General features: G+C 38.6%; 1 protein-coding gene across 2 annotated transcripts; it reads right to left on the bottom strand.

Annotated features, from left to right (window-relative positions):
* Positions 1-8092: 8092 nt before the first annotated feature.
* Positions 8093-13604, bottom strand: LOC110878182. 2 transcript variants are annotated; one of them, XM_035987256.1, is made up of 11 exons: positions 13254-13604; positions 11874-11916; positions 10295-10348; positions 10158-10221; positions 9999-10058; positions 9793-9896; positions 9207-9245; positions 8814-8902; positions 8652-8730; positions 8443-8490; positions 8093-8351 (listed from the first exon to the last, which is right to left on the bottom strand). In XM_035987256.1, the coding sequence occupies exons 1-11, from the start codon at positions 13433-13435 to the stop codon at positions 8280-8282; spliced, it is 834 nt and encodes a 277-aa protein (XP_035843149.1). In that variant the 5' UTR covers positions 13436-13604; the 3' UTR covers positions 8093-8279. The 2 variants fall into 2 exon arrangements, with proteins under 2 accessions (XP_035843149.1, XP_021982146.1); XM_022126454.2 differs by having other exon boundaries at positions 8108-8351; positions 10002-10058; positions 13254-13601.

The raw sequence follows: 13604 nt of genomic DNA, 5'->3' as shown, positions 1-13604 counted from the left end.
GTTTTGGTCAAAAATCACACAAGGATAATGCAACCAAACTTTCTGTAACGGGGAATGATGCTTGAAATGATGAATAAAGATAAGGATCACTTAAATGTAAATTGCACAAGTGACACAAAGATTTATACGAGGAAAAAGCCCTTGATCAATGAATGATCTCCGGCATAAAAAACCTCGGGTGATGGAAACTACCGATCACCAAGTTCCAATAAAACAAATAACGTTTACAACTTCGGATAGTAACGAGCTAGGTACAAGGATCACTATGGTGTAGTATGCTAGAGCGTGTAAGAAATGCGTCGTCATCTCCAAATGCTTGAGAGTGTCGTTTATATAAGTGTGTGTGGTTTAATTTAGGTAAGTCACCTAACTACTAGCTCGTTACCCCTTTTAGAAATAGAAGTAAATTTAGCCTAACAAATTATCCGTAATTTGCGCTAAGTTTCCATATTCTCCACAACGTCTCTTTTCCGGTTATGCATGTGCGAAATTAGCATGGAAGATTCCTTAATAACGTTTGCCAAGACCAGGTCCAACTCGTAATTCCTGCAAAATAATATGAAATTCGAAGAGAACAATCGTTAATATGAGGATCCTTAGGATGATCCATGATCCTGATCCTGAAGCTCTTCTGAGGATCACTATCTGCCACGGAAACAAGGATCACTGTTAGGATATCATGTAAGGATCATAGGTCATTAAAAATCCTGCCCTAACAGTTGCTATGGATTCTCTTGAGCAATCTGATTCGCCTAGTGCCGCGCCCGATTATTCCGCCATCGGTTGGGGTGTGACATGCACCCCCACTTCCCAGAGGGTACTATCTTTAGGCCCTTCGATTCCACCATGAAGAGCGATTGCATATCTAACACATGGGTGTGCTTTCCTGCTGCTTCTTTCCAGATTGGGTTCTCATATCCTTTCCCAGCCTTTACTCAGGGTCTATTCACCTTTACCGGCTTGTGCTACAGCCAGGGTATGCCCATGTTGTGGAGGGTTATGTACACCCTTGAACGAATCATTGCTAAAGAGGGTATAAACCTTGGTCTTGCTGAGCTCAAGCACCTGTATAACATTGTCAGCCATGGATCCCACTGCTTCCTTTTTAAATCCAAACCCCAGCAATCTCATCCCATCCTTAAGACCACTAAAAATGACACCAACTGGAGAAACTAGTTCTTTTTTGTCAGGAGGGATTCTATTCCTAATAGGAATCATCTCCCCAAAAAGTGGAAGTTGAAGGGTAGAATTTAGGATCCTTAGGGCAGGATCATAAAAAGTTTCTTTTTGTTTGAAAATGATAACTAATCCTTGTATTTTTTTTCTTGTCTATGCAGCAGCCAGTTTAGCAACTTTGGCGGACACCCCTGCCACATCTGAGAGTGTAGCAGCTTTCTGGGCTTTGAACTCAGCTGTTAGAACCTATCATACCAAGGTCAAGGATACAGAAGAAGTCTCATCTAGTTCCTATAGCATGTCAAGTAAACATATGTACGTACATAAATGTTTAATAAAAATAGGATATGAATACTTATCTGAGTGTTGTACTTATAGGTGTTGCTAAGTCATCAAAATCTGCTTCCAGATTCAGTGTTGATGATCTACAGGATATCGTATCTCCATGGTCTATCAAAAAAGAGCTGGCTGCAAGCCAAAGCATCCTGGAGGTCAAGGGTATGAGCACCAGGGGTAAAGGAACCAAAAGGAAGAAGCCCACTGAACCCTCTGAAGGTCTCCATCTGATGGAACGGCAATTCCATGAATACGTCTCCGAGGTAAGGATCTTGTATCCTGAAACTTGTACCTTTTCTAAGGATAAAGGATCCTGAAAATCGAATCTTCCTGTGCAGAAATTTGCTGAGGTCCAAACCCTCCTAGACCAACACGTGGCTGAATCTGAAGAGAAAACCCTCGACCTCCAAAAAATAGCAGACTTCAAGGACAAGAAGATCTCCCAACTTGGGAAGGAGATTAATACATTTCAAAAGGAACTGCTCCTTGCTGAGATCACTGCTAAAAAGGAGAGGATGGAGGTCATGGATGGAGCCAAACACTCTGCTGTCGTTGTGATGCTGAAGATCAAGCTTCAAATGGCTAAGGAAGCTGTTGATCCTTCCTTCGACAGGTCTGAGTAGGACGTGGAGGCTTGGGCAAATAGGCTGGCAGAGCTTGGAGACGACGAGGAACCTGAGGAGGTGCTGGCCCTTGAAGCTGGTGGCAGTGGAGTTAAGGATGAGGCAGCTAAGGCATAAGCTGCACAAATGGGCGATGATGTAAATTTTTAGACGTGGTCGGAGCCCATTTTTTTATAATTCAATAGTTTTTTTGGTTGTGATGTTTTGAACAATTATGATTTGTATGCTGAACAGTAGTTTTAGGGTTAAGGATCACTGATCCTCTGAACAATAGGGGTAACAAAGGTGGATGGATCCTTCTGTTTGTGGAGGATGAAGCCTTTGATGCCCCTCGCCTTTTAGTTTCCTGCATAACTTAGAACCTCGTTATTATGGATACCCTTTGCCAACTTAAGTGGACGGGTCACGTTTTGCTGATAGAAGCTTGGGTTGGCAATTTTGACAACCTTTAAAAGGGTTAATCTGATAAATAAATAAAACTTCAAGTTTTGGCTATCCCTTGTGTTGTTTATTTTATGTTGTTTCATATACGTTTACTTGTCAATTTCCATTCTATAACTTTAGGATTTATAAACTGTTAGAAAGGATATCAAATGTATATTAAAATCAATTTATGTTAAAAGATTGTAAACTATATGATCAAGGATCATATATCCTGTTATCAAAGGATAAGGGTAATAATAAAGAATAAAACAAAGGCAAATAAGGATCATACCAGAGAATCTAAGCTAGGATTCTATATCCTTAACACTTACAACTGTACCAACAAAAGATAAAAACTGGTAGAAAGTTAGGATGCTGGATCCTCAACTGTTTTACTCTAGAAACCTATAATAGCACATAACTTGGGACTAAGCCAACCATCATAGAATAGAAATATTAGTAATTGGGGACAAGCCCAACAATCTGGGGACAAGCCCAAAACTTCTTGTGTAAACTGGAGTATGGCCCAAACTGACGACTATCCAAACTTTAGTGACATGAATATGCCAAAACCTTAGATAACGTGAAAACGTTAGAAACCTTAGGAACGGATGTATGGTACGTCTACCATTATACTTAGGATCCTAAATACAGCCAATAACAATGAAATTGTCAGCCCCTAAAGCGGGTATTGGTGTAACACCCCGTGTTACCGAATGCCAAAGTCAAAGTCAAGATTGACTCCTTTGACCATAGTTAGTCTATTTTATGTTTGCATTTTCGTTAGTTGTATTATGTGGAGTAAGTGTTATTAATCAAAGTGATCGAATTAATCGAAGTTTACTTATCGACGCGAACCGCATTACGACTGTGAATTGTAGGAAGTAACAATGCGATAAAGTCAATCAATCAATAATCAAGCTAATCGAATCATCATCGAACTCGAAACTCGAATTATGTAACTTTGGTGATATTCTACGTGTGTGTGTGTGTGTGCCTTATGTGTTACCTGTGCGTGTTTACTTTATGTTATGTGTGGTAATCAATCGAATCGAAACTCGAAACTCAATCGAAATCGAATTATGATAATTGGTGGAGAAGAGACAGTGCAAGATATAGATGCTTGTATGTAGATATAATGGTTGGGATTAAAAGTAATTTGAATAGGAAACTTTATCGTATTCGTATCATCTTCAATCAAAATCGAGATATCAGAAATCGTCGCACCAAACGCTCGAAGTAGGCTGTGGATCGATCAGGCTCCTAGCCGATCGAACAGCCCAGCCGATCGGATGGACTGTCTGATCGAGCAGGCTGTCCGATCGGGATGCCTGGCCGATCGGCCAACCCTTTTGTTTTGGTCAAAAATCACACAAGGATAATGTAACCAAACTTTATGTAAACGGGGTATGATGCTTGGTTAATTATGAAAGTAAAGGATCACTTCTGTGATAAAAGATGCAAAGACACGATGATTTATACGAGAAAAAAGCCCTTGATCAATGTATGATCTCCGGCATAAAAAACCTCGGGTGATGGCAACTACCGATCACCAACTTCAATATAATAAAAGTATGATTACAACTTTGGATGATAATGAGCTGAGTACAAGGATCACTATTGTTTCGAGTGTCTTAGTGTGTGAGAGTTGCGTTGTATGTCGTGTGTGTTCTTCCGAATGAGGAAGAGTGGTATTTATACAAGTGTAGGTGACTTATTTTAGGTAAAAGGACTAATTATCAGCTCATTACCCCTTTAGAAATAAAGACAATCTAGCCTAAATTGCTGCCCATGAATTAAGCCATGTTTCCATATCCTGTGCAACGTCTTTCTTCAATTAAGCTCTTGCCATAATTGTGAAGACGCGTCCCTGGATCATGATGCCTAGAGCATATCCTGCTAGATGTTCCTGCAAAACAACATTGTATTGAGCGGAAGTGGCCGTTAGCATGAGGATCACTATAATGTCCCATGATCCTGATCCTGAAGTCCTACTGAGGATCACTGTCTGCCAAAGAAACAAGGATCACTGGTTAGGATCACGTATAAGGATCACCTAAAAATCCAGCCCTAACACCTTTCCTCTTTGGGAAGCCTATAAATAGCCCTGTCATTGTAATTCTTTCCACGTTTGGAAACTCTCTGACCGACCAGCTCGTGCTCTTCACTATTTCTCAGATTTCTCTCAATCCCGGTAAGATTTCGTCCTAAATCTTGTACTTTCTTGATCAATACACACTCCTACACCTTTCTATCTTTCAAATCTCGATTTCTAACCGTGAAATCATCAAGATCTAAGTATTCTAGGATGATGTCATCATGGTGTTCTTGAAGAACTTCATGTTTTGGCCTCAATCCACCAAGAATAGCTTGGATCTAACCGATTTCCACATAAACAAACAAAGATCTATCCTAAATCTAAACATTTACACAATGTAAACGATTGAAAGATGGATTCTCCAACTTACTTTCAACTCTTTTACACTCAACGCCTTCAAACCGGTAGAAATGGAGCTTGAGCCAACTCACTAATCATTCTACTAGTTGTGTGGTTCAAGATTCGGATTCTATCTACGAGGTTCACCGATTTCGGGTTAAACTTAAAACTCTGTTCCGAACAATTCACCGGCCGGACTTGGGTGATTCCTGTCCGAGCAGGGGAAACAAGTAAGAACAAAGGTTCCATGGTTCAACTCGTTGTCAAAATACCTCGATATAACGTCAAACAATCAGAACAGCCAAGTGTTAGACGAACAGGCCGACCAGGTCAGGATGCTGACCGATCGGACAGGCTGTTCGAACGAACAGCCCAACAGATTGGACATGTCAGCCGATCGACAGGCCAGCCGATCGGCTAGCACATGGCCCCACACTTTAACAATTTCATGAAATCTAGTATTGAACGAAGTGCTGTTCGATCGAACTACGGTTTGGGTTGAATTACTCTTCGGATCATGAGATACTATGCTTCAACACTTAATTGATTTTCAACTCGTTCGACATATTGGAATGCCACCCGATCGAACATGTCGTCCGATCAGGTGACATCCTGCTGAGAACTCACTACTGAAGTACCTAGCCGATCGGTTAAGCCGGCCGATCGATCGACCTGAAAGGTAAGGACACTTCAATTTTCTCAAATACTACAACGAAAACTTCAAAAAGTCAAGCCATCATACACAAACACATCCTACTCAAAGGAAGAAACAATCCACTCAAACCGCCCAACCGATCGAGCCTACCGGCCGACCAGGCTGTCCGAACGGACTGTCAAACCGAACGAACAACCGGTCCGATCGAACCTACTGTTCGATCGACCAGGCTGTTCGACCCATCAATGCTTGTATTCATTTTACGCGTTATTCACCGTTATGCTATCGAACTATTCAGGCTAACCCTAATCTTAAGCGCTCCCTTTAATCCATCAATCGCTGTGAGTATACTCGAACCCTTTTTTTCTTTTAGCACTTTTGGGTGTTACATACGTTACTTATCTAAATCACAATCGAACACACTACTCAACTATTTAAACGCTAACCATTCTGCATGTATTACGTGACTAAATGAATGCTTGTTGTTATGTTTACACGTGGAATGCTGTCTACCTTCCTTAACGATGATAGTACTATAGTTTGGACTCAGCACCCGTTCACACGGGGGTTGTTAAGGACCATTACTTGCATGGATTACGGTGGTAATCATGTATTGCGAACTGCCTCGGGCAATCAACCCGCAGTCATTGGTATCGATAGTTCCATGTGGATAATTAACATGCTTCGTTTTCCTCTGTGTACGTGCTGGTTATGCGTAAACTACTTCGAACTCTATATGCTATATCAAACTTGTATGCTCACCTTTACATTTTATATATTGACTTTATTTTAACGTATGTGACAGGCAATTAGGAAGCTTATCTGCTAGGAAGGCGAGCTTAGAATAAGCGTCTAGAGCATAGTTGTCTGTAGATCTTGCAGATCGAGTCTCTAGAAGTATTTGAACAATTTTTATATTTATATATGAATCTGAGTTGTCGGAACAGAACATTTGACTAGTTGTATTCTGTAATAATTTGTTTTACTATTTGGGATACGGTATGGGACGTATTATTTAAACTGAATAGTAATGATAGTTGTTGTGGAAACTTCTGGACAATCTGTTTCGCTCAGTGCCATGCCCCGATGATTCCGTCATCGGTTGGGGTGTGACAACTGGTCCCATTGCCTTGAACTATACTAGGATAATCGTGCGCAACTGGCGAAGGTGTAAGAACCTGATTCGTAGAAGGTAATAGATACGTTAGACTGGGGACAAGCCCATAAACTGAGGATAAACCCAAAAACTTTGGAGATTTGACCAATCACTTGATCCTTTGTCAAGGATACACCTAATTCTGCAAAACTTAAAACTTGATGAAAAAGGATAAAGGATTCTAGTACCCTCTCCTTATAATCAAATGAATTAAAGAACTTGTGAAATAATAAGTAAATCATTACCAGAATGAGGATCATATATCCTCTGAGGATCCTCACCATGAACTGAATATCAGAATATCTAAGGTGCCTGGATCCTTCTTACATGAAGTACTTCTTCAAATGGACAACATTCCAAGCCCTTGGTAAAAGATCACCTTCCATTGTTAGTAAACGATATGCCCCCTTTCCTGCCTCAGCTTCAATTAGATAGGGACCTTCCCACTTTGGTGCTAGCTTGCCATCAGCGGGATTCGTGGTGTATTTAGCCCAAATAAATAAACATAGAGGTAAAGACATAGGGACTGAACAAGTAAATTGTCTAGGCCTCACAACTGCAACTGACGTAAATGGCAATTGAGGGAGAAATTACGGGTAATCGATTGTCTACGATGATGCGATAATAAAAGCAATTTTTTGATTTGATATTCACAATTTACGACTTGGTTTTGCGATTTGCTATTGCCGATTGATATTCTTTCAGGTTCAAGTTTCACAAGGGCCCTAACGTTGTAGTTCGCTTAGGGCCTCCAGAAAAGTTGGAACGGCCCTATACCCCATACCCCATCTGTTTAGTCTGACTATTGGTTTTGCATACCTATGAGGAAATGTTAAGTTTAGGGAGAAGTTAGAAGTAGTGTAAGAGTATCTCCAACGGTGAAGGTGGTCTAAAATCCAACCATCACCATTCCAAACCCCCTACTTTTCTCCAAAACACTAAGGACATGTTTGGATAAGCTTTTCCAACCAACTTATTGACTTATTGACTTAATCAAAAAGCCAATAAGGAGTTTTAGTGTTTGGCAAATGCAAAAGTCCTTTTCAAAATGACTTTTTGAGAAGGAGAAAAAGTCATTTTTAAAAAGTTAGAATGTTGTGACTTTTTGAACTAACTTATTGACTTATTAGCTTTTAGTCATTTTACATCAATAAGCTAAGCCAAACACTTTTTAAAAAACAACTTATTGACTTACTGGCTTTTCCCACCCCATAAGCTAATCCAAACACTTTTTTTAAAAACTCTTTTTCAAAAAGTCATAAGTCAATAAGTCATTTTCCCAAAAGTCCTTTTTAACTTAAATAAGCTTAGCCAAACATGCCCTAAACCATTCCAAATCTCCACACCACACCCCACCTTTTACACTAAAATAAGATAGATATAACATAAAAGCCGAATTGTACAACTCGAATCTAAATCAAGATTACAGTTATGAGAAACTGCATAGGATTAACCGATAGAATTGTGAAAATGTCAGAAGTCGACAGAAGTATACGAGCTGCTAGACCGTTGTCTATGTCTTTTAACCAAAGACATAAATGCACTCTGCACAATCAACCAGCAGAATTAGATATCAAACTATTTTTATCTTATTTTTAAATTAATTGTAAAAAAAATTAAAAATATAGTGCAACACCTGTGCTCTGTGAGACAAGCTGGCCCAGAATTCCAAGTTAGGTATAATCTGAAGGGGTTATATAGAAAGGTTAATAAAGACTGAACAATAATATATACACGGGGCGCTATTTACAAAGAACCGATTGTATATCACGGTTAAAAACAAAATGTACACTTAAAAACTGGTTCTTTGATATATACACTCAACAAGTGCAAGTGGAAACTTACATCTATACCACGGATGTGAAGATAGAAAAAGCGATACACAGCTCCGGCTATAAGATAGCCTCCAAAGAGGCCCAAAATTCTGAACAAGCAAAAAGTAAGGCGTATTAACAAGTACCGAAGATAAGAAAGTAAGCTTCTATGTTTGGTTATATTAAACCTTACACGATTACGAGGGTACCAAACCAGCCTAGGCCACCATTGTTTGATGATACGGTTATAGCACAACCGGATGGATGCCTCAGTTGAGTAATCTATGTAATTCAAAAGATTTTTGTTCAGATTCAAAAAGTCGATATCAAAATTTCCATGATTCATCGGGGGCGCGTTCATTACAAAACTAATTTTAAGTAGAGAACCAGGACTACATGAGAACTCGTATAAACACTTGCATATAGTGTTGTAAAGATATGGTGTATTGCTTTAAAGATATAGTGAGAGAGAGAATGGAGGTGGTTATGCAGTTACATAACCGTTTTGTGTACGACGGTTAAAACAATCGGTACAAATGTTCACTTAAAGTTGGTTTTGTATTGAACGGTCCTCTATGTTACTCACATAATCACAAAAATCAACTCTCTCTAGTATTGTTGGACCCTGCAAAAGGAAGATATAGAAAACATTTAACTGTTGATTAGAGACATTAAAATAGATTTACTTAAAACTGTATAAAAATTCTAACAATCTTTTGGGTACAACTTATGAAATTGACCGAGAAGTTAATAATAATTTAGGGGTGTTCACCGTCTGGTACCGCTAGTTTTGACAAAATATTTGGGCCAAACTGCTAACTATGGTTTCCGAAAAAGAAAATTGAAAAGCAGCCGGGTTGCTTGGGTCAGCCGTATCGACTGTTTTAGCAGTTTTAACCGTTTTTTGTTTTACAAAATCGCTAGTTTGTATTAATTTTTTTGTAATGTTAAGTAGTTCATGAATATAATACATATACATAATTGCATATTTAAAAAATATATATGTAAATAGATAAAACAAGCTAAACGGCCGGTTCCAGGTTCTAAACCAGCGGACTTGTTTCGGTTTGGGGGGTTCAATTGGTCTCAGCAGATTATAACTTCATGAACGCCCATAATTAATAGGATTTTTATAAAATGATAATAAAAAGAGCGAATGAGCATCGTCTTACTTCAACTTGCTTTGAATCACATACAACCGAGACAGAAAGCGAGCAATTCACTACGCCACTGTGCCACATTTTAACGACGAGACCCATGTTAGGACTTTTTTTATCTGCCAAATTTAGAACCACAAATAGTAACATTATGTAAAATACAAAAAAAAAAAAAAAAGGATCAGAAAACATTTTTGTCGTATCGAAAGGACACTGCATACTACCAATAAGATCTGTAGTGATGGTTGGAGTGCGCCCAATAGTAGTACATATAGGATAGCCTGTACATATCCACATAATCGTAGAAAGGTAAGTACTTGAAACCGTTTCACTTATATAGGTGTAGGATTGTGTATATAAGAGTTTCGTAAAGAATATACCGTTTATGTTATTCGACATAAGTGCACTGCAGCCCATGCCACACCGAGCTGATCCGCCACATTCCTGTGAAGTGTATAAACACAAATTATCATGATAATCTTTAATACCTGGTATGAATAGAAACTACAACACTTACCCAACAATCAAAACATTTAGGCGGGTCATGGTTGAAAATCATTGACTCGCAGAGCTGCTCAACACAAAAGAAGATAGAAGGTCAACTTTGAGTAAAACGAATAACGGAAGGCATTGGCATATGCTATAAATTAACCCGTCTAGCAAGCTTCCTCTCGGTGGGTATTGTTAGTTTAGGAGTGTTCATGGTTTGGCGTAAACTACCAAAACTGGTCAATGTTTTGGTTTCTGGTTTAGAAAAAAAATGGAATATTGGATTTTAATAATCTCAACTATTCGCCGTTGGCCGCCAACAGTCTCAACTTCAAAAATAACCACCGGTAGTCCCAACTATTGACATATTGGCCACCAATGGACCCTGACTAACAGAATCCTAACGCCGTTAGTCTCCGGTCGCCGGAAAACCATTTTTGTCAAGAAAAAGGTTTCTAAAGGTCCGATCTAAGGTTACAAAGAGGTTTGGGACGAAAATGTTGAGTTTTCCGACCAAAAAAGTTGAGTTTTCCAGCGAAAAAGAAGTTTTCCGGCGAAAAAGAGTTTTCCGGCGACTTTAATAATTGAGGCTTTTACTAGAAAAAGGTTCCTAAAGGTCCATAATAAGGTTACAAAGAGGTTCGGGACGAAAATGTTGAGTTTTCCAGCCAAAAATGAGTTTCCCGGCCAAAAAACGTTTTTTTCCGGCGACCGGAGATTAACGGCGTTAGGGTTTTGTTAGCAGGGTCCATTGGAGGCCAATATGTTAAAAGTTAGGACTGCCAGTGGTTATTTCTAAAGTTGGACCTGTTGGAGGCCAACGACAAATAGTTGGGATTATTAAAATCCAATATTCCAAAACAAGTTTGTCAAGAACGGACTGGTAATGTTTATTAAATTATTTTAAAATAAGTTATTTAATGGGGTTTCTTATGAAGATTTCATGACTCAAAAACAATTTTGAAGTAGAAAATTACATGTTTGACATGAAAAAGTATATGTATAATATCTAGGGAAATTAGATGCATTATCTAGCTTGTGAAGTTTGTTTTGCTTTTTGGTTCATAATATTTCTGATTTTGTTAACATTTCATATGCCCAAACCGTGAAACCAGACCCAAATCAAACCACTAGTAACTGTTTGTTTAGTTTAGTTCAGTTCCAATTGTCGACAGTTTGGTTTTCCGTTTCTGTTTCCAATGATTAAAAAAAAACTGTTATTAATGGTTTGGCTCACAGTTTGGTCTAAAATTTGTGCAAACCACACCATGAACGCCGCAGTTTTAGGGGTGTGTATCGGGTTGAGACTGGACCAAACCAAACCAAACCCGAACCCGGAATATCTGGAAAATCAAAACTGAAGACCGGACCGATATAGGATGGGTCAGTCTCGGTTTTTTCGGGCTGGGTTGGTCTCGGGTTGGATCAGGACCAAATATGATTTTTTTATACTAAGATGTTTTATTTGTATTTCAGAGAAAGTCAAGACAATTTGGTGTGTCATTTATCCTTGTTAAACCATGGTTAAATAAATTATTGCCCACATTTAAAGAAAAAAAAACTAATTGGTAAAATAAAACAATAAAATGTAACCTGGTAGAGCCAACCTGAAACCAAACCACTGTCCCATTAGATGAAACCTTGTAATATCTGCTTCAATAGGTTATATACATGGTTAGTGATGTATGATAAAAACTTTAAAAAGTAGCTATCACTAAAAAGAATGCACATTAACTTTTCACAAAATCTAGTATATTATAAAGCTATATTTGCTTTAAAGCAAAGCATAGTTTTGTTAGGGCTGCTCACAGTACAAAGCCCGATCCGGGCCAGTAATATATCGGGCCGGGCCAAGACCAAGTGATAGATTTTTCGTAGAGCAAAGACCCAACGGTTGGCCCCCCCATCTGGACTGATTCTAGGTCCCTTCAACTTTTGATGAGTCAATTGGCACAAACCGAATACATCATCTATGGGTCACTGGGTCGGGTCGTACAGTACCTGTTCCGGTTTGGTACAACCCTAACTTTATTTGTTAGTTTATAGCGATGGAAAATAAACCCGAACTTGATGGGCAAACCCGTTACATGCCAGACGGGCAATGAAATGCGTATTCAGGTATGAGATTAGTTTTAAACAAAATTTTCAGTATGTGATGGGTATGAAACATATATATATATATATATATGATTATATGTTACCCAAACCTATCCGTTAGCATTTTTCTTTTTCTTTTATATATTCTTTGTCCTTAGCATAGTTGTTAATGGCGAATAGCGACAAGTTACCTATATGCTACATAGCGAATAGCGATACACTAGAAATTTTTTTTAATAATTTATACGTATATTATATCAAAATACCCTGGTATATACGCTATTTAACATGTATATTTAACAAAAACCTAAAATCCAGCTATTTTAATTGCTATTTATATTAAAAAAATTAAAGGTCGCTGCCATCGCTATCTATCGCTACAGAGAGGCTATAGCCAGACTAGACCTATATGCTACGTTATTCGCTATAGCGAGCGTAGCGATCGCTATTGATAACTATGGTCCTTAGGTATAACTTTTTAGTTTTTATATTCATGGTTTCCTTGGGCAATAAAGTTATACAAAAAAATAAAATATTAAAAAGTTAACTTGAAAAATCAACCGATAACATCTACCAAACTAACGAGTATACCTTATACACGTAGCCACATTGGTAATCAATACCCAACGGGTGTTAAGACTCGAGTCACCAATACCCATTGCCATCCCAATTTATACGCAATTAGTGGTCAGTCACATAGTTGACTTAAATTAGGGAAGCAATGACCAAATTAAAAAAATAATTTTGCATTTTATATCATCAAATTGACCTAAAAAAAGGCATCAATTTGAACAAAATCTACCCTACGACCAGACTGACTATTTTCTTTTTTTGAACCACCATCACCATTTCGTCATCATTGTCAAAAGTTAAATAATTTAAAAACGTACCCGTCTTCGCTGAGAACACCATGGGGAAACTGTTTGGAAGAAGCTGCCAAATTGAAGCTGTAGACCTTGTTGTTATCGGTGATACTGTATTCGCAAACCGCAGATACGGATGGAGTTAAACAGATGTGTTGAAGAAGAAGAAGAAGAAGAAGAAGAAGGAGAAGAAAGCGCCGTAAGTACATTTGGGTTTTGTATGATGGAATGGAAGGAATGGAAGTGAGGTGGTACGAAGGTCAATTACAGACAAATGCTGGATCTCACCGTTGTTGAGGCCCATTGATGAGTACGAACGAGCTCTGACAGTTGTTTTGAAAATGACTCGGGTCATGTGGACTGTCGTTTCAGTCGGTG

This window comes from Helianthus annuus, unplaced genomic scaffold, assembly GCF_002127325.2.
Source record: "Helianthus annuus cultivar XRQ/B unplaced genomic scaffold, HanXRQr2.0-SUNRISE HanXRQChr00c066, whole genome shotgun sequence".
Lineage (NCBI taxonomy): Eukaryota > Viridiplantae > Streptophyta > Magnoliopsida > Asterales > Asteraceae > Helianthus > Helianthus annuus.
This window is presented reverse-complemented; position numbering and strand designations above follow the sequence as displayed.

What these genes read in the sequence shown, in the direction of transcription:
- LOC110878182 (XM_035987256.1), bottom strand. Translation starts at nt 13,435, where the DNA reads ATGTACTTACGGCGCTTTCTTCTCCTTCTTCTTCTTCTTCTTCTTCTT. An exon ending in GGACAGTGGTTTGGTTTCAG is followed by an intron (nt 10,349 to 11,873) that starts GTTGGCTCTACC and finishes TGTGTTGAGCAG; the next exon opens with CTCTGCGAGTCAATGATTTT. An exon ending in CTAAATGTTTTGATTGTTGG is followed by an intron (nt 10,222 to 10,294) that starts GTAAGTGTTGTA and finishes TACACTTCACAG; the next exon opens with GAATGTGGCGGATCAGCTCG.